The sequence below is a fragment of the Dendrobates tinctorius genome, unplaced genomic scaffold, assembly GCF_039654945.1.
Source record: "Dendrobates tinctorius isolate UK_male_01 unplaced genomic scaffold, ASM3965494v1 ptg000004l, whole genome shotgun sequence".
NCBI lineage: Eukaryota > Metazoa > Chordata > Amphibia > Anura > Dendrobatidae > Dendrobates > Dendrobates tinctorius.
This window is the reverse complement of record NW_027361672.1, coordinates 10973589-10995860: the sequence shown is the minus strand read 5'-3', so window position 1 is coordinate 10995860 and position 22272 is coordinate 10973589. Positions and strand designations below refer to the sequence as shown.

The window sequence follows — 22272 nt, the reverse complement described above, 5'->3', positions numbered from 1 at the left end:
CAGCAGTGTGTCACTTACTAAACTCCTTGCTGTCGTTTTGATCATAATCATCGAGAATTAGCTGGATAGAAAGGTAAAATGAGAAATTGTAAGTACTCAGTGCTGCATAATATGATGATTGCAATATATTAAGAGGAAAAAACCTTTGATGGGAGGAGTGCTTCTGTAAGCACAAGTTTTCATGTTATAATTAACATCATAGTACAATATAAATAGTTGTGAAGATAATGTTTGGAGCACTGTATGTTAGATCACTGTCAAGAAACATAGCTCACTTACGTTCCATTTAACCCCTTCCCGACTTGGCAATTTTTTGTTTTTGTGTTTTCGTTTTTTACTACCCTTATTCCAAGAACCATTTTTTTTTTATTTTTACATTAAAAGAGTCATACGAGGGCTTTTTTGTGGGATGATTGGCAGTTTTGAATGACACTATTTCCATGGAAAACCATTTCCCACAGTGCAAACACACAAAAATGATTATATGTTTTTTACCTGTGCAGTTTTAGCATGCAAAAGGAAAATCCACACTTAAAACTTAGCGTACCCATAGGAGATATTGACACGTTGGGGATTTCAAAAATGCACCGCAGGTCAGTTTATGTAGCATAGAGAAAAAAGCTAGGTGGACAAGAGATTTCTCTAAATCCCATCCACTTAAGAAGCTGCGTCTAAAACTAATCTCAAAATGAACCTAAAGAAATGGTGTAGTCCATTCTCACTAGGCTAAGAAGACTAGATTTACATAAAAGGACGATGGAGCCATATCTCAGGAACGGAAAAGCACAGTAATAAGAAAAACACCAGGTTCAGGAGAACAGCGTACCCCAGGAGGGCACATCATAGACAGAGGGAAGAGACATAGGCGTAGTCAGATAATGGTTCTGGATCAAAATACCAGGAAGATAGTGAATCAGAACACAGGGGTTAAACAGAAGGATGGTCAGAACAAGGTCTAAGGTCAGGCAACAAAAGATCAACAAGCAGAACACAAGACACAGAGAGACAAACCACACAGAGCTGAGTGTACATCTGGCAGAGATCTGAGACTGACACCCCAGCTAAGTAGCAGAGCAATCACCTGGGACAATGAACACCGGAAACAGCCAGCACCTCCCTGTTTCAGATTGGATGACTGAAGTATCAGCGGCAAGTGACCAGAACAATTGGAGGGTTCTTGGCAGAATTGTAAGAATATACTGTATATTGCACACATATTATACTTTCCAGTTTTAGTGCAGTATGTATTTATTATATTTACTATTGTGGTGAGATATGTATACCTATAGACAGCCAAGAATAAATGTTATAATGATCATATTTTATGTTAATAACAGACATCATTAAAAAAAAAATCTGAATGTTTTAATCTTCCTAATGCCAAAATTGCAATTTTCAATCATGTTCTATATATCATTTACAGACATGACGTATACCTATGAGTGGGAACTGATATCACAACCTACGGAATTTCAGGGTGAGCTGAAAATGACAAATACAAGGTCACCTACCCTGTCAAAAGTAAGTGAGCTTCCATTGTCTTTGTATAATTCTACACTAATGGAAATCCATAAATCCCCATAGGGGAATTAAAGATCTGCATCAGTTTTGTGGCATTAAAGGAAATCCGTCACTCTATTTATGCTGCCCAAACCGCTGGCGGCATGAATCAGAGCCTGTCTACATGATTACTGCCCTTCGCCAGAATCTGGCATAAAACATTTGGAAGAACGCAAAAAACTAGTAACTTTTGGCACATTTGCGCCTGTTTCGTCCAGCTTTGCCAAAATGTGCGGAGCTGGGGTGATACTGGGATGGGACAGAGCATAGTTGTGAGAGTGACAAGCTATGAAATACCGTACACCACAAATCTTAATTTAGTTCCTGACTGCAGTAAGATTTATGGTGAAATCACAAAACAATCTGGAAAAAACAGCAAGTCTTATCAGTAATGATGAGAAGATCAGATTCCAAAGATATGCTGTTTAATAGTCAATGCATTTTGAAGTATACAACTTTTTCATAAGTGTGACGCTGAGTCACTTCTCACAGACTAGCCGTGAATTGGGAAAGTCAAGGAGTCCGAGGTCAAAAGCCAGGAGGGTACATTATAAACAGAGGAGAGAGACATAGGCGTAGTCAGGTAACAGTTTGGGGTCAAAATACCGATAGTGGATCAGAACAAAGGGGTTAAACAGAAGGATGGTCAGAACAAGGTCTCAGGTCAGGCAGCGAAAGATCAACAAGTTGAACACAAGGCACAGAGAGACAAACCACACAGAGCTGAATGTACACCTGACAGAGATCTGAGACTGACATCCCAGCTACGTAACAGAGCAATCACCTTGTACAATGAACTTTGGAGACAGCCAGCACCTCCCAGTTTTAGATTGGATGGCCGAAGTGTCAATGAAAACATCGACAGGTCAGTACGCCCCTACATGATTGTTCCCACCCAATGGAGCTCACATTACCAGGGATTCAGGGTGAAACAGCTCTTCCTAAACACCTTAAACTGGTCTTTCTCTCCCAAAACTTCATCAGGGAGGGCCATTACAGGTTCGGGTGAGACCAACTGTACATCAGAGGATACGGATGTCACAGCCACTGCCCGCAGTGGAGGGCTACAGGAAGTATTCATAAACTTAATTATTTGACCCTGCAACTGATATTGTGATGGCTCCAGACTCTACCATTCGATAGCCAGACATTGAGTCATCTGTGCCAAATTCGCCACTTGGTCACTAAGCGAGCAAACAGGATCCATAATGGTGAAAAAGAAAAACGTATGGGCTAGACGTAATGTGATGCTGAGTCATTTCTCATGGACAAGCTGTGAATTGGGATAGGTCAAAAGCTAGGAGGATTCATCATAAACAGAGGAAAGAGACAAAGGTGTAGTAAGGTAATAATCCAAGATCAAAGTACCAGGAAGATAGCGGATCAGAACAAAGGAGTTAAACAGACAGATGGTCAAAGCGAGGTCCCATGTCAGGCAACGAAAGAATCAACAAGCAGGATACAAGGTACAGAGAGACAACCCACACAGAGCTGAACGTAGTTCTGGCAGAGGTTTGGGCCTAACAGCCCAGCTAAGTAGTAGAGCAATCACCTGGGACAATGAACACCTGGAAACAGCTACCACCTCCCAGTCTCAGATTGGACGGCCGAGCTGTAAATCAAAACATCGACATCTCAGCATGCCCCTGCACCAGACTGGACACTGAGCTGTCAAAGTACTGACAACTTCATCACACGCTTTTACCAGATTGGACAGCTGAGCCGTCAGTAACTGGATCCCAGACACACAGGGGTGGAATCATGACAATCAGGAAAATCCACAGTGATCAAGATTTGTGGCGAGGCACGTAGAGGTGTATGTCATTTCTAAGGCATGCGCCTCTTCATGAAAAAGGTGCTGTCACTCCAACATGCCCCCTCACCTCATCAAGGCCACCATTGCTCTTAATGAATGGCGACATAGATTTTGATTTCTGACGTAAGCACGGCCAACAAAGTATAAATACAGCCTTAGTAAATCTCAGTCATGTCTTCAAAGCTTTTCTCATTTTTTTCTGTGTTAGCTTACAGAAGGCAAGTATAAACTGAAAGTCTCTGTTTCAAGAGAAAATGTGGCTGGAGAAGGATTTGTTAACATTACTGTCAAGCCAGGTAATAAAAACTCTTTTTATTCATAAAGAATATTTTTACATTATCATTCCAGTAATGCAGTCATCTTCTCAGTTCTCCATGTAAAAAACCAGTCCTCCACAAAATGTATAATGTTTTACTATTGTGTATCTTCAGTTACCTTATCTGCCACGTTGCATAGTATGCTCAGCATGCAGGCTGCACAAGAAGGAATAACTGTACAACGGATACTTCTTGTAAATAATATTTGTATTCAATGATTCTTGACTAGACTGTATCCGACCTCTCTCAATACACTTGCATTTAGCGAGGCTGTGCCCATCTAATCAGGAGGTGTTGGTATGTATGCAAATCACATGCTTGTAGTCACACGCCTGCTGCTCCAGGTGCCACCACTGGAGAATCCTCACAGCATGCAGTGTGCGCGATGTGAGGATTCACAAATCTCTAGTCACATATAGTGACTGCAGACTTGTACTTTAAGATTTGACAACTCCATTAATTGCTATCTAGTATACTGAGAAACAATTAAAAAAAAAAGAACACCTCAAGTATGAAAAATAATTAAAATTCATTGTGAAGGGATATCATGGTGAAAAAATGTAGGGGGTACAAGGTTAAAAATACATATCAAGCATAACAATCAGGCAACAGGTTTTAAACCTCTAATGATTCTTAATAGGATCCACCAGATCCATAAGTCCAAATATACAAGGAGACCTTATGTGGGCTGATATGTTGATCACATTTTCTCATATTACATTTTTAACCTGTTTACTCTAAGTTTGCACCACCTATTAGTTGGCTGCTTTGAGCCCAAATTTTGGGACATTTTTCGGTGCATGAGGTTGGATGTTAGCACACACCCTTTCCAACTAAGGTACATCTCTTTTCAGCCAAACCACATCACCTTGTCATACGAGGTGCAGAACGTATCTGAAACACATAATGAATTTGTAAGTTATGAAAGACAGTCTTTTGGCCAAAATTTGGCCATAATTCTGGCTTGATAAATCCAATGTTTCTGTTTCCCACATTTATGCGTAGGCCCGGGTAGCTTACTTTTTTGCTATTTTCTGCAAAATTACTTTAGTTTTTCATATCTTACTTTGCAATTTTGAAATAACCTTGTAAAAGTTATTTATTTGAGTTCCTCCATATGATTTGCACAATGGCCTAAAAGGCCTGGGTTATGTGAAAGTGTATATGTCAGATGTCACGCATTCTAGGGTTAAGGTCCTTGCCTGGATGAATCTACAGAACTATTGGTCCCTTTAATCAAAAATTGTAGTATTATTCAGAGTTGCTCTCCTCTGTATGCATAAATGCCTGTGTCATATACATGTATATCATTCTATGCCTGCAGTAAATGTGATAAAACATAAACGTAAGTGGTAAATCCTTGTACCATATCCTGAATAATGCATCCGTATTCATACATTCAGTGTAATTGTATTTAAAATATGAAGCAGAAATAGCAAATGAAACATCATTAATTTTAACATAATATTTTCCCTAATTTCTGAAGCTGTCAGAATCAATCTTCTTCCAACTGCAGTTGTATCTCCGAGAACGCAGGAAGTATGGCTGCCCACTACATCTGCCTTCATTGATGGGAGTCGTAAGTGCTCTGGTTATTCTCTTATGGGACATAAGTGTAGACTTATTTAGCCTCAGATTGAACACCATGACGTATCAATGTCATTATTTGCTAATTTAAATTTTCATTTTAGGATAAGAACATAATAATTTAATGTTTTCAGTAATGGCTCCGGTGCATGTGATTCACTAAGGATCCCAGTTTATATACCCAATGTAGGAACTTTGTAGAAAGTTTGATGAAATTGCGTCTTCTCTTCTGATTTCCAAACAGAAAGTGCTGACGATGATAAAATAATAGCATATCGTTGGGAACAGACCGAGGGGTCATTACAAGAAATGAAGACGGGAGGGGATAATCCAGTTTTACATTTGTCCAACTTGGTTCCTGGAAACTATACATTTAGGTAAGGCTTAAGTCTTGTACATCAGTTAGTCTTGGCTTATGAGTTATGCTCTACCATAAAATGACAGCTGTGAAAGTGATGATGTATAAGAAACCTTTGTCAGTGGTGTAATGGATACTGTTCTATGGTATCATTTACCATTGGTTCTTGCTTGGTTACAGACATGTGGGGTACAACACACTGAGTGGGCAGATGGAAATATCTACAGATAAAGTATATGCTAAGCTGTTTGTTTAGGCAACATATCATTACTTTATATTTTCTTTTTTGATAACGTGGACTTTTACAGTGCAACTATACCAAATATGTATTTTTTAAATTACTTATTTTTTAATGGGACAAAAGGGAGGTGATTTGAACATTTATTTTTTAAATTTTTTTAAAACATTTTTTCTAATTTTTCATTGTATTCTTTAGTCCCCCCAGGAGACTTGAAACTACGATCATCTGATCACTTGTGCTATATATAGCAATACCACAGTATTGCTGTATATAGCAAAAATCAGTCTCAGCTACAGTCTGACTTTCACAGGAGTACTGTCATGACAAGCAAGGGGGTCTTCAGCAGAACCCTGGATGTCACAGCAACCCATCAGCATCCCGCAATCTCGTTACGGTAGCGCCAATGAATGGCGCCCCCTTGCTGGTGCGCTGTAAATGACGCTGTCACAGATTGACAGCGGCATTTAACAGATTAACAGCCACAGGCAGAGCTTAGATCCAAACGAGCAGCCCAGGGACTCGTCCCCAGAGAATTCTTAGTGCAGTGCCCCCTTGGTAATGGCCATGAAAATGTGCACTAAATAAAAAAAGAGCATATCTCTGGAAGAGTATGGCATATTTTAATAAAGAAAAAAAAAACAGAATACTCAACGGAGCAGTGAGAATAAAATAAGAGAAAAACTGGACACTTTTGACATGGAAATACTGTAGGTCTTCTTTGAAGAGACCTACTCTTTTATTACAAATATGTTCAGTATGTTTAACACAGTTGAAAGTGCAGCGGAGAATGAGGTGACTAGTCCATGAGGTCTGTTCTTCTTAGCTTCTCGCTCAGCTAGAGGACCTGTCAGACTAGCTAAGCGGGTGGGATTGCCCACCGGGTACATACCTCATGGACTAGTCACCTTGTCTGCAGTCATGCTTTCAGCTACGGTAAGTTTTTCTTTGAAACAGCAGCGTTTCAGAGTAAAATAAAGATGTTTGTGATGAAGAAGCCGCTCTGATTCATGCTGCCCGTGGTTCGAATCATATGACAGGATCCCTTTAATTATCACCTATAACAGTCATATTTACATGCGGCTTACGCTGTTAGCTGCTCTTCTTCATAATGGCAGAGATATAAGCGGAGGATGTACCTGAAAAAGGTTCCTCCATTAGGGCATCACTAGGTTTAGCCTTGAGGACCTCCACCAACGTAGAGAACGAAGGAGCTGAAGTCCATCAGTTTTTTTCCTGCCTGGTTAATATTTGTGTTGTAGTTCATCCAAAGATCCAAAGCAAAAAACGCGGCAGCCTACAGTGGAAAGGAACAGAATTTTTCCTATAGTTTATTCACAAGTGTGTATGTATTCTTGATCATCCTCACTGCAAACACAGAAAAGGGTTAAGATGCTTCATCTGCCCAAACAGAAGAGACATGTTAATTAGCAATAAACAATTAGTTAATTAGTGACGCTCCAAAATAAATATCTTACCATAACCACAGAGAGGCATATTTCTTTCTCTTTTGTGCTGGATAGTTGAGAGTCTCAATTTATAATTTTTTACAAACTGAATATTCTCTTGTCCCATATTGTAATCTGTGATCTGCTGCCCACTTTGCTTTAAATGGACTTTGTACAAGGGTGTGAGTGCATCCAGAATAGATTTGTGCTGCATTATACACAATTCTTTTCCATATTTGTCCAAATGAAATGAACAGAGGTGGCACTGACCGGAATGAAGTCCAAACTTTACTGGTCCAAAATATGTTTAAAACATCTCAGGCAGGTGGGGGGCTAAAGAGTGCAAGGACGATGGCCGTTTCACGCTGTATTGCGCTTCTACAGGTCACTCAAGAAGCGCAATACAGAGCGAAATGGCCGTCGTCTTTGCACTCTTTAGCCCCCCATCTGCCTGAGATGTTTTAAACATATTTTGGACCAGTAAAGTTTGGACTTCATTCTGGTGAGTGCCACCTCTGTTCATTTCATTTGAATTATGCATCTTGCTCTGGTGTGCACCTGAAGGAAAAAAGGTTTTATGCCTGCGGTATCTTTGTCCAGCTGATGGTATTGGCTCTATGAATCACCGGTGGTGCTCGGCTGTTTCTATTTTCTGTGATTTTCCATATTTATGTTCATGCACATCGGGAGCCGTGCGGGGAAAATCTGTGAGGGAGCAGCCATGATAAACCAGCGTTAATGGGGGTCCTGGGACTCAGCTCTCCATAATCAATAAGTAATGACATAGCCTATTGATGTCAAGGACAAAGCCACCCAACCTCATTGTGTACAGAATGTCTGAGGTAGTTTCCAGTTTACCTCATGCCATAGCATAGGCTGAGATGAATGCCGCATTTTCCTGCCCCCCTTTCCCATTTTTAACTGTAAAATTATAAAGAACCTGTCATGTCCAAAAATGCTATTAACCTGCAGGTGTGGGGTTAATCTGCAGGTTAATAGCATTACAATTCTTTCCAGTCACCTTATTAAAAGGCGGCTAACTGGAGAAAATGAACTTTATTCCTCTTGGGAGCCGCCAGTCATTGAGGTGTAACTGAATGGCTACAGTTATAAGGGCAATTTAATTGAAAGATTGCTCTACAAAAATGCGCTGCAGAGTGAGTTGTCAAAGACCTAGGGTGTGCTTATGGCCCATTGTGTACTGAGCTGTGACTGTAGCTTCTCTGGGCATGCATGTATGACCAAAAGCCAATGGCTCCCGGGAGAAATAATATTTATTTTCTCCCAGTAGCCACACTTTCAATAAGGTGGTCAGACAGCATTGTAACACTGTTAATTTGCAGAGTAACCCTATATCTGTAGGTTAATAGCGTTTGTGGATATTAATGAATGGTTCCCTTTAATTGCTATAAATGTGCCATGCACACTACATGTGCTGATGAATTAGACTGCAACGAGGCAATGTTTCTATGGGAAAATATATGCTTTCTACAGCATTCGATGCACTATGCCACATTTTATTTCTCACAGATGTTCTATAAAATAATATGGAATCCGTGGATACAGAGATACAGTATAGGCCCAGATTATTCTATGGCTCCATATTACAGATCGGCATCACAAAAACAGGATGGGATCTTGAACGTTTCTAGTTGTATAAAGAGAGTTTTACTTTCATAAATAATAAGAACATTAAACTGTACGGACAAATGACATGACCTCTACAGACTGAAGAAGTGATCCGGCATATTTCTAAAATTGTACTTTAAAGATAATGTTAATTTCAATGCTCCGGGTGGGACATTGGTTTATCCTTAGGAGTATTCTTGTTTCCTTTTTAGTCTTAGATTTATATCTTCCACTTTCAGGTTAACTGTAGCTGATTCTGATGGAGCCACAAATTCTACTGAAGCCAATGTCATTGTGAAGAAGGTTGTGGACCACCCACCTATTGCCTATGCTGGACTCAATCAGCTCATAACCCTTCCTCAAAATCACATCTCTTTAAATGGAAATCTGAGCAGCGATGACCACCGGATCATCAGCTATGAGTGGTCCCTAAGCCCCAGTAGTACAGGAAAGGTGATGGCCATGCAGGTAAATGTGATGGGCTTGACAGGTTGATTTAATACCTCTAATAGAAGAAAACAAAAAAAACAGTTTAAACAAAGGCTTACAAAAAATGTGAAAGGGAACCTTAACAAACCATGTGCAGGATACTATAAGGCTCAGAAATACCTTGGCACAGGTTCCATTGTTGAACTTAGCAGTTTTAGTAGGACTATAATCAAGGTAGAAACCAACTGAGCACCGCTCTCACCGGTAATCATAGCTGCAGTCTCCTTGCAAGCACACCCACATTGCCTTGATTGACATCCTGCTGAAAGACATCTTGACTAGTCAGCACTGCAGCACCCCCAAGATGGCTGGTGAGAGTGGCACATGTCAGATTTATACTTTCAATATATCTATCCTACTAAAACTTCAGATTTCATTAAGGGGACGTCTGCAAATGTATTTACCAACCCTACAGCATTTGGCCTGTGTAAATTGCACCAGCTTTGCTAACAGCAAATGGGTTTCATTAAAAATGTTTCCTAATGTTTGCGTATACAGCTTCTATGCAGACCTATACGTCTTCATAGGACAGCAGAAGATAAGGAGGTCCTGCACTCTTCTGAGGCTAAAAGATTTATGACTTTACTGTCCAGAAATTAAAATCCAGCTTAGAGAAGAAAGATACTCATTTGATGCGTTTCAAACAAATGTTCTTAATCTCAGCCTCATATTCTATGTTCAAGAACATTTGTTTATTTGAGATGCTTCAGATGATTTTCTTACTGCTCTAAGCTGGATTTCAATTTGTGGACAATAAAGCCATAAATCTTTTTTCTTCAGAAAAGTGCTGGACCTCCATTTCTTGTGCTTCACGCAGTACGGATTGCCGCATCTTGTCCATGCGCTTACTCCCAAGGGTGAGCTGTTTTCTCTCCCTGATTAAGTTCATAAGTATTCATGGTTACAAACTAAGGACACAGTCTGTGTGTAGTTTGGTTTTAGGTCACAGGTTAGTGGAAGACGGTAAAGATGGAATAGAGTTACACACTTCTGACATGTACCGTATATATATATAGCTTTATTTGTATACTTTAAAAAGTGGTTGCAAAATTATGCATAACCTTTACTCAGTAGCACCATTGGTATTGTTAAAAAAAAAAACTATTTTAAATAATGTAAGTGTAATATGTATCCACTGTATATGGAGCTCCATGATTTGTTCCTTTTGTATTATAAAGGGTGTGCACTCTCCCTATCTTCAAGCTACAGCGATTCAGGCTGGAGAATATAACTTTGAGTTGACAGTCACCGATTCCTCCAACCAACAATCTACTGCTCAAGTTACTGTGATTGTGCATCCTGGTAGGTGTACTAACAAAGCAAACCATTTGCAATATGTAAATAAATATACAGCTCTGGCAAAAATTAAGAGACCACTGCAAAATTTTCAGTTTGTCTGATTTTTCTCTTTATAGGTATGTTTTTGAGTAAAATGTAAATTGCTCTTTTATTCTATAAACTACTGACAACATGTCTCAGAATTTCCAAGCACTAAATTTTGTATTTATTTTCAGAAAATGAGAAATGGTCAAAAGAACAAAAAAATGAAGCGTTTGCAGGCCTCAAATAATGCTAAGAAAACAAGTTCATAATCATTTCGAAACAACAATACTAATGTTTTAACTCAGGAAGAGTTCAGAAATCAATATTTTGTGGAATAACCATGATTTTTAATCACAGCTTTCAATGCATCTTGACATGCTTTCCACCAGTCTTTCATACTGCTTTTGGATGAGCTTATGCCACTCCTGGTACAAAAATTTAAGCAGTTCTTCTTTGTTTGATGGCTTGTGACTATCCATCTTCCTCTTGATTACATTCCAGAGGTTTTTAATGGGGTTCAGGTCTGGAGATTGGGCTGGCCATGACAGGGATTTGTTTTGGTGGTCCTTCATCCACTCATTGATTGACCTAGCTGTGTGGCATGGCGCATTGTCCTGCTGGAAAAAAAAAACAGTCTTCAGAGTTGAGGAACATTGCCTGAGTAGAAGGAATCAACTGTTTTTCCAGGATAACCTTGTATGTGGCTTGATTCATACATCCTTCGCAAAAATTAACCTGCCCAATTCCAGCCTTGCTGAAGCATCCCCAGATCATCACCCATCCTCCACCAAATTTCACAGTGGGTGCAAGACACTGTGGCTTGTACGCCTCTCCAGGTCTCCGTCTAACCATTAGACGACCAGGTGTTGGGCAAAGCAGAAAATTAGACTCATCAGAGAAGATTACCTTACTCCAGAGCTCTATGGTCCAATCCTTTTGGTCTTTGGCAAACTTCAGCCTTGCTCTCCTATGCTTCTCATTGATGAAAGGCTTTTTCTACCTTTACATGACTTGAGCCCTGCCACTAGGAGCGTGTTACGAACTGTTCTTGCTGTGCACTTTACCCCAGCTGCCATTTGCCATTCCTTTTGTAGGTCACTTGATGTCATCCTGCTGTTGCCGAGTGACATTCGAATAAGATGACGTCATTGGAGAGTCGTTTTCGCCCTCTGCCGGTCTGTAGCTTTGTTGTCCCCAATGTCTGCTGCTTGACCTTGTTGTAATGGATTGCCGTCTTAGAAATTTTAAGGATGGAGGCAACATGACGCTCTCTGTATCCCTGTGCTAGTATAGCCAGAATTGAGCCTTTTTTTCCCTCACTCAAGGCTTTTCATTTCAACTCCATTGGCATGGTTAAAAGTTATTTTTTCATTCCTATTACTTTTGGGATATTACTAGTACTTATTTTGCTATCCAGCTTGTACTATTGCAAGAGGATTGTGAACACCAAAGCAGGGTTTTTTATACTTTCCTTCGTTAAATAAGATTTGGTTCAGGTGATCACCTAATCAGAAGCACATTAAGTAGAATGAGGTGCACTCTAGTTGGAATTCAACTGACACTGGAATGGAATGGCTGTCAGACATGTAGAGAAGCTGATTTATATAGAACTGTGCAGTGATCTCTTAATTTTTGCCAGAGCTGTGCATATACAGTTGTGGCCAAAAGTATTGACACCCCTGCAATTCTGTCAGATAATACTCAGTTTCTTCCTGAAAATGATTGCAAACACAAATTCTTTGGTATTATCTTAATTTAATTTGTCATAAATGAAAAAACACAAAAGAGAATGAAGCAAAAAGCAAAACATTGATCATTTCACACAAAACTCCAAAAATGGGCCAGACAGAAGTATTGGCACCCTCAGCCTAATACTTGGTTGCACAACCTTTAGCCAAAATAACTGCGACCAACCGCTTCCAGTAACCACCAATGAGTTTCTTACAATGCTCTGCTGGAATTTTAGACCATTCTTCTTTGGCAAACTGCTCCAGGTCCCTGATATTTGAAGGGTGCCTTCTCCAAACTGCCATTTTTAGATCTCTCCACAGGTGTTCTATGGGATTCAGGTCTGGACTCATTGCTGGCCACCTTAGAAGTCTCCAGTGCTTTCTCTCAAACCATTTTCTAGTGCTTTTTGAAGTGTGTTTTGGGTCATTGTCCTGCTGGAAGACCCATGACCTCTGAGGGAGACCCAGCTTTCTCACACTGGGCCCTACACTATGCTGCAAAATTTGTTGGTAGTCTTCTGACTTCATAATGCCATGCATACGGTCAAGCAGTCCAGTGCCAGAGGCAGCAAAGCAACCCCAAAACATCAGGGAACCTCCACCATGTTTGACTGTAGGGACCGTGTTCTTTTCTTTGAATGCCTCTTTTTTTCTCCTGTAAACTCTATGTTGATGCCTTTGCCCAAAAAGCTCTACTTTTGTCTCATCTGACCAGAGACAATTCTTCCAAAATATTTTAGGCTTTTTCAGGTAAGTTTTGGCAAACTCCAGCCTGGCTTTTTTATGTCTCGGGGTAAGAAGTGGGGTCTTCCTGGGTCTCCTACCATACAGTCCCTTTTCATTCAGATGCCGACGGATAGTACGGGTTGACACTGTTGTACCCTCGGACGGCAGAGCAGCTTGAACTTGTTTGGATGTTAGTCGAGGTTCTTTATCCAACATCCGCACAATCTTGCGTTGAAATCTCTTGTCAATTTTTCTTTTTCGTCCACATCTAGGGAGGTTAGCCACAGTGCCATGGGCTTTAAACTTCTTGATGACACTGCACACGGTAGACACAGGAACATTCAGGTCTTTGGAGATGGACTTGTAGCCTTGAGATTGCTCATGCTTCCTCACAATTTGGTTTCTCAAGTCCTCAGACAGTTCTTTGGTCTTCTTTCTTTTCTCCATGCTCAATGTGGTATGCACAAGGACACAGGACAGAGGTTGAGTCAACTTTAATCCATGTAAACTGGCTGCAAGTGTGATTTAGTTATTGCCAACACCTGTTAGGTGCCACAGGGAAGTTACAGGTGCTGTTAATTACACAAATTAGAGAAGCATCACATGATTTTTCGAACAGTGCCAGTACTTTTGTCCACCTTCTTTTTTATGTTTGGTGTGGACTTATATCCAATTTGGCTTTAGGACAATTCTTTTTGTGTTTTTTCATTTAAGACAAATTAAATGAAGATAATAATAATACCAAAGAATTTGTGTTTGCAATCATTTTCAGGAAGAAACGGAGTATTATCTGACAGAATTGCAGGGGTGTCAATACTTTTGGCCACAACTGTTGTGAGGTAGCGCTGTCATTCAGGGTTGGGGGACACTCGCTTGCAGCGATCAAAAAACACATCCAGCACATGATTTTCCAACAAATCATAGTCCATGAGGTTTATTCATCCTTCATAAACCTCCAGCAGTAATATGCAACAGTCTTATAGCAGACAGCAGGGTATCTTCACACTGGAGCTCTGCTCCCCTATAACCCTCCTAGTCACACAGGCTGTGCTTCATCTAGCCAGCAGGCTATACAGTCTCTCAGTAGCAGTCCCGTCTCAGGGTTACCTTGCATGCTGCTTTACACTGCAAACGTTCCTTCGCTCTCCCTGGGAACAGTCAGGCACACATCGCCATTAGTCACAGTGTCCACACGTGCTGTTAGTGAGGAGATCCTTCTCCACACGGGACCTTCCAAACTGGACCAATCAGGTCCCAGCATTCACCCCCTTGTGACCAGACCTGAGGTACCTTATATGGTCCATAACCACACCCACAGGTGATCACATGACTGACCTCACACAAGGTCCTATTGCATGCAACCACACACAGGCTTCCCTGACACATTGTAACGGAACGTGCTACTCAGCAGTACCTCTACTGATCATTATGATCTTTCAGTATCCTACACCTATCAGGGTAATGGAAATGCTTATACTGCTGTCCTGGGACACCCACACAGCGCCCCCTAGCGGACACAGCGGTCACTGCACCACATACCTCCCCCCTATGTTCAAACCTGTGGGGTTGAACACATAGCATAACCCCCAGCTCTCGAGACTGGGCACTCACTACACCTTGCCCACCAGGTCGAGAGAACCGTCTCCATTTGTCATACGGCCTCATCTCTAAGTTAGGCCTTCCCCGCTCCCAGCGGTCATGATACCGGTCATTGTCTTTGACCCCCAGTCACGGTTTGTCTGCGTCATCAGACACTCTCTAGTCTCCACCTGTCTGCAGTACGCTTCGTCACCTGATCTTTCTCTCCCTGACCATCTCTCTCGGTTGGTGCGGTCAAAAGTCTTAGTAGAGCCTGCTGTCTGGTCTGAGTCTGACTCAGTCAGCATCTCACAGGAACTATGGTCTTTCAACGTCATCCTGCCAGTCGAACTACCCCTTGGTGACACTCTTCTGCCACCTGCCATGTCACTTCTTGGAGGAACCGTTCGGTTCCTTACATTCTGGGTTGGAGGCGGCCGCCACCTGGTATTCTGTATTTCTTTATTAATTTGCCGGCGGTCCAGCCTCAACTGCTCAATTTCTTGCAGGTACTCCACGAGCATCTGAAAGTCTCTCAGGTTTTCCACGGAGCCAACCACCATGATGGAAATCCTATCCACTTCCCTGGATACCTGGTCTTCATCATCAGGAGGGATCCTCACCACACCGGAGATATTCACAAGGTCTTGCATTACCTTCCCGGACCTTCCAATGATTCTCCCAATCAGAGCTTTGGGTACCTGAACCACATCTTTCCTCAAACCCAACCGATCCATAGCCTCTCTTGCTATCTCTAGGCGTCGAGCAGCCTTCATATTACTCTGCCTAACCAATTGTTTGACACGTAGACACTGCAAATGCATCTCTTTCAGGACAGCTACTCGGCTTGATGTATCTTCCATGGCTGATACTATCACCAACTGCCGAGCCTCAGGTGCCCAGTGCACCTCACATGCTTTGACCGCCTCTTTGAAAGCCTCATGTACACCTTCCTCCGCACAGGCTTCTTGCATGTCTTCGGGTACTTCGATCACAGATTTGAAGGTCGTGGTCTTGCTCTCTTCCTGGACAGAAGACTCTGGCTTTACCATGGACACTTCCCTCACTACAGTTGACCCGACCGGGTGACTGTCTTCTTCGGCTCTTTGCTCACCAACTTCAGGAGATTTTATCTCCTCGTGAGCCTTTGCCAAGATAGGTACCGGTAGTTCCGTCTTGTTATCACTCGGACCCAGCCGTTGCACATCTCCGTCCAAGCTCTTCTCCCGCAGAAGACGTTCTACTACTCCTCTGAGTTCCTCCATCTCTTCCTTAAGGCTCTTGTTCACACTTTGCCAGGTGGACAGGTGACCTCTGAGCTCCAAGACTTCTTTCTCGAGCCCCTCCACCTTGTGCTCAGCCAATTGTCTCAAGGTTCTCTCTTGTTTGACATGTTCTTCCACTGTCTCTTTTATTAGTTGTATCTCCTGATCTTGTTCTCTTTTGGCCAGCACGTGTCGCACCACTAATTCTTTAATTACATCGTCAAAGGGTACCACTGAGTCAGTCCTATCAGTCGAGTGAACCCCCCGGTTACCCTCTGACTGTGTTTCTATTCCCGTTATCTTCTCGATCAGGTTACCACCAGTCCTGTCACGAGTTTCAGTCAGCACAGCATTAGATTCTGTCCTAGTGGTGGCTACTGGCAATAACACATCACAGTCACACCACACCGTACGGTGAACCCCCAAGACACTCTCTATCCATGTGTCAGCTCCGGTCTTTTTGTTTACCACACCATTCTCATTCACAATGTGGTACGCTTCAGGTGACGTCAGGTCAGTAAATTCGTCTGACGCAATTCTTTCTCCGGTCGCCCTTACGTCTAGGCTGTCCACGTTAGGAGGCATCAGCGTCTCAGTGTCTGCTAGCCCTACAGTAGAAACGTCTCTATCGTCCTGCCCCACATCTTTAAATATGACAAAGTCCCGGCGCCTCTCAAAGGTATGCACTAAGTTTGGTGGCATACTACCACCTTGGCACTCTCCCTTTGTCATCTCAATCAGGACTCTGTCCACTTTATAATTCACAACGACCCTGTGGACGCAGCGAACTCTGACGTTTTTCTCGGTCAGAGATAAAATGAGCGGAGTTCCTGTCAGAGTCACCTGACTCCTTGAGTCCAGCCTACCAGGGACTCCTTCCCGATGCAGCATCACGGTACACACCTGCGGCCCATCGTCACTATCCGGAAAGGATATCCCACATTCTGACCAAGTCATACACACACACTGCGGTACTCCAGACATACCCACTGAGTCATCTAGTGCTGACATTTCTTCAAACTTGACCCCTTTCTGGACCACTACCCCACTTTGGGTTGCCGTGCCAATTTGGGACTCCACCCCCTTTTGGGTTACCACCCTGATTTGGGTCACCGCCCCCTTTTGGGTTACCACCCCCTTTTGGGCTACCACACCAATTTGGGTCACCGCCCCCTTGCGGGATTTCCCCATGTCCGTTCTGCAGAACTTCTTATGCCACAGTTCACACAGTACAGTTTATGTCTTTTTTACGATACCACACAAGTCTGTTGGCACCACCACAACTCCTGCTGTCACCGATCACCGACACCACCGGCTGCTGTTCACACACACAGCGGCTGGAGTCCCTGCAGCTCCAGCTGCGCCGTCTTCGTGGACCCGCCGATCCACCGGAAGCAGCTTGTCCCCTTCGTAACCCCGCCGGGTTACCGGAAGCCGCTTGTCACCCTCGAAGATAAAAGAAACCACAAAAGTGCACCCATAGGGCCTTACCAGTGCAGGTATAATGGGTATAATGACATAATACAGGGTACTCACCCTTAATAGTTGTGTAAAGCCACAACTACTGTATCCGCTTAGACATATGCAATAAAGCTGCAGCAGGATGGTGTAGACAGACAGCGTCTGCTACCAATGCTCAAAGAGGAAAACACCAGGTTCCTGTGCTGCGAGACCTTCGTGACCCCACTGAGCCACAGCAAGCACCTTCAGGTTTTGCAGAGGAAAAAAGAAAAACACATGCACGAAAAAAAACTCCAAAAAAACTCACGGATCTTGTCTGTGCGCTATTCAGGATGTACCGTCTCCACCTGAGACCATCCAACCCACAGGGCACACCGGGTGCTATTCAGGGAGCCGACCCTCCTCCCTGGGTCTCCCAACACACCGGCCTCACCAGGTCCAAGGTCATATCACGTGTTCCAGGGATCCGATTCCTCGCCCAGAACCTCCCAACACTGACCCAGGTCAGTACAACAACGAACATCTGTCCGTTACCTGTGTCGGCCACACAGGTCCTCGGGTACCTCTTATCCGCAGAGGCACCCTAGCAATCAGCAGTCTCTTTCACTGAGCTGCTGTCAGTATACAGCTTCCACAACAGTCAGCCCTCCTGGCTCAGCGTTGCCAACACTGCAACATGTGCTGTTGGAACCGCAGCCCTTAGCAACAAAGTTTTTTTTTTTTTTTTTGGCAGTCCTTTTCCGTTGCCCCCAGCAACAAGGCTACTATATTGCCCTTAGCAATTCTCCACCATTTGTGAGATAGCGCTGTCATTCAGGGTTGGGGGACACTCGCTTGCAGCGATCAAAAAACACATCCAGCACAGGATTTTCCAACAAATCATAGTCCATGAGGTTTATTCATCCTTCATAAACCTCCAGCAGTAATATGCAACAGTCTTACAGCAGGGTATCTTCACACTGGAGCTCTGCTCCCCTATAGCCCTCCTAGTCACACAGGCTGTGCTTCATCTAGCCAGCAGGCTATACAGTCTCTCAGTAGCAGTCCCGTCTCAGGGTTACCTTGCATGCTGCTTTACACTGCAAACGTTCCTTCCCTCTCCCTGGGAACGGTCAGGCACACATCGCCATTACTCACAGTGTCCACACGTGCTGTTAGTGAGGAGATCCTTCTCCACACGGAACCTTCCAAACTGGACCAATCAGGTCTCAGCATTCACCCCCTTGTGACCAGACCTCAGGTACCTTATATGGTCCATAACCACACCCACAGGTGATCACATGACTGACCTCACACAAGGTCCTATTGCATACAACCACACACAGGCTTCCCTGACACATTGTAACGGAACGTGCTACTCAGCAGTACCTCTGCTGATCATTATGATCTTTCAGTATCCTACACCTATCAGGGTAATGCTTATACTGCTGTCCTGGGACACCCACACAGCGCCCCCTAGCGGACACAGCGGTCACTGCACCACACTGTATATAATTTCCAGCTCAGGAGAGGGAGGCCACACCCCAGCTTGCACAGAATGCAAAAAATACAAAGAAAAAACACAAAAATTGAGCTTGGTTTGAGATGATACACATGCAGCATATAAATGCATGTTGACATTGGCCATAAAACATAAAACCTGCAGAAGACAAAGTGAGCAAAAACCCTGCTGTATCTAAATAAATAAAAGCAAAAGTGCATCTAAATAATACAGAGTTTTTAGTAATACTGTTTTTGATCAAAAGTAGCATGAAAGCCATCCCACCACGACAAGGTAACTCTGTTCGGGATAGTCCTACACTGTCTAATATTAAAAACCTTGCTTTGTGTCAAAGTTGACCTCAATGTGTGAACAAGGGCAGACAAAAGGACTGGGTCCCAAACAGTAGACACCAGTCTGGGGAAGCCTTATATACAATTTCCAGCTCAGGAGAGGGAGGCCACACCCCAGCTTGCACAGAATGCAAAGAATACAAAGAAAAAACACAAAAATTGAGCTTGGTTTGAGATGATACACATGCAGCGTATAAATGCATGTTGACATTGGCCATAAAACATAAAACCTGCAGAAGACAAAGTGAGCAAAAACCCTGCTGTAACTAAATAAGTAAAAGCAAAAGTGCATCTAAATAATACAGAGTTTTTAGTAATACTGTTTTTGATCAAAAGTAGCATGAAAGCCATCCCACCACGTCAAGGTAACTCTGTTCGGGATAGTCCTACACTGTCTAATATTAAAAATTACAGCAGGGTTTTTGCTCACTTTGTCTTCTGCAGGTTTTATGTTTTATGGCCAATGTCAACATGCATTTATACGCTGCATGTGTATCATCTCAAACCAAGCTCAATTTTTGTGTTTTTTCTTTGTATTTTTAGCATTCTGTGCAAGCTGGGGTGTGGCCTCCCTCTCCTGAGCTGGAAATTGTATATAAGGCTTCCCCAGACTGGTGTCTACTGTTTGGGACCCAGTCCTTTTGTCTGCCCTTGTTCACACATTGAGGTCAACTTTGACACAAAGCAAGGTTTTTAATATTAGACAGTGTAGGACTATCCCGAACAGAGTTACCTTGTCGTGGTGGGATGGCTTTCATGCTACTTTTGATCAAAAACAGTATTACTAAAAACTCTGTATTATTTAGATGCACTTTTGCTTTTACTTATTTAGTTACAGCAGGGTTTTTGCTCACTTTGTCTTCTGCAGGTTTTATGTTTTATGGCCAATGTCAACATGCATTTATACGCTGCATGTGTATCATCTCAAACCAAGCTCAATTTTTGTGTTTTTACCACACTGTATATATATATATATATATATACATACACACACACACACAAAAGTTTCAAACTTCTCAATTTATTCAGTATTGTGTATGAGCGCCAGAAATACACGCCCTTCCACGCCTTGGCATGTGATTAATGGCTGTCTGTGGAATGGAATGTTCCACCACGCTGAATGCCCTTGGACACGCAAATCCCTCTGCAACTGCTGTCCAATGATGTCCCAGATATACTCAATGATGGGAGACAAGGCCATAGATGCTGCAGACCATGGTAGCATGTAAAAGAAAGGACATTTTTGTAATTTCCACACTAGGTTCACATATCATATTTGCGGCACTGTATAGGAAACAAGGGAGTTTTGTGATCCATTTACTCTAATTAGCATTTATTTATCGCTTTCTGTATATTTCCAATATATTCCACAGTGCTGTGCACAAATAGGTATTAATCCTAAATTTTCCTTTTAAAAAAACATGCATACGGTACATACAACAAAATGAATCAAAGACCATGCCTATGCAGGTACTAACCTTACATGGTTTCACATTGCCTGTGTATTATCTCAGTAATATAGTGATGATGGAGCACATTTCTATTCCTTTTACTTTTTTTTCCCATAGAGAATAACAGTCCACCAGTTGCAGAGACAGGTCCTGATAAAGAAATCATTTTCCCAGTGGACTCTATGACATTAGATGGCAGTAAAAGTAGAGATGACCATGGCATTGTCTCATATAAATGGGAAAACATAAGGTATGTACCCACATCTGTTTGTCTGTCTATGATTTCTAAGAAAGTGGATATAGTGGCTATATTTTGAAAACTTCCCTGTGGGCATGTGCATCATAGCTTTTCCGTATCTGTGGACCAGGGCTGGCAGGTGTGGACCCCCGTGACGCCAGTCCTTACTTCAGCTGGATCGGCATCCTCAAACACACATCCACCTGAAGTGCATTGCAGCTCACGAACTTGCCGGGTTTGGGAGCATATACAAGGATGGGGGAGCATATACTAGGATGGGGGAGCATATACATGGATGTGCAGCACATACATGAATTAGGGGAACATATACATGGATGGGGGTCATATATATAGATTGGGGGAGCCTATACCAGGATGGGGGCATATACATGGAATGGGGGGCCAAATACATGGATGGGGGGAATATACATGGATTGGGGGAGCATATACCAGGATGGGGGGAAGCATTTACCAGGATGGAGGAGCATTTACCAGGATGGGGGAACATATACCAGGATTGGGGTGCATATACCAGGATGGGAAACAGAAGCCGCGGAGACACCATCACATGTTTCTCAACACAAGCAATGACTAGCCAGGTCTTTCACCGGGAAGGAACAACCACGGGAAGGGCAGTCTCCAATGAAGGAAACCATCTATGCCAAAGCATGGTATCCATCCACAGACAGCTGTTTCGGGGTATTTGCCACTCATCAGTGTGGACTAGGAAACTGGCTAGTAGGAGCAATGCCTAGTAGAAGACTGTGAAAAATGAGGATGATTGACCTCATGGAGAACAACATCCAACACTGCGGAGACACCATCACGTGTTTCTCAGCGCAGTGATTCTAGAGCACTGCCCCCATCCCTTGTGGGAAATATGCAAAATATGCAAAACAGAAGCCGCGGAGACACCATCACATGTTTCTTAACGCAAGCAATGACTAGCCAGGTCTTTCACCGGGAAGGAACAACCACGGGAAGGGCAGTCTCCAATGAAGGAAACCACCTATGCCAAAACATGGTATCCATCCACAGACAGCTGTTTCGGGGTATTTGCCCTAGTCTTCTACTAGGCATTGCTCCTACTAGCCAGTTTCCTACTCCACACTGATGAGGGGCAAATACCCCGAAACATCTGTCTGTGGATGGATACCATGTTTTGGCATAGGTGGTTTCCTTCATTGGAGACTGCCCTTCCCGTGGTTGTTCCTTCCCGGTGAAA

General features: G+C 42.8%; 1 protein-coding gene across 1 annotated transcript in view; it reads left to right on the top strand.

The window, feature by feature from the left end:
• The window catches only part of KIAA0319 (KIAA0319 ortholog), a 61585-nt gene that overhangs the window by 8296 nt on the left and 31017 nt on the right, over positions 1 to 22272 (top strand). The window contains exons 6-12 of the mRNA XM_073566131.1: positions 1424 to 1521; positions 3585 to 3672; positions 5180 to 5272; positions 5525 to 5657; positions 9193 to 9421; positions 10621 to 10744; positions 20927 to 21059. Coding sequence (XP_073422232.1) covers positions 1424 to 1521; positions 3585 to 3672; positions 5180 to 5272; positions 5525 to 5657; positions 9193 to 9421; positions 10621 to 10744; positions 20927 to 21059 — 898 coding nt within the window. The remainder of the gene's footprint in view (positions 1 to 1423; positions 1522 to 3584; positions 3673 to 5179; positions 5273 to 5524; positions 5658 to 9192; positions 9422 to 10620; positions 10745 to 20926; positions 21060 to 22272) is intronic.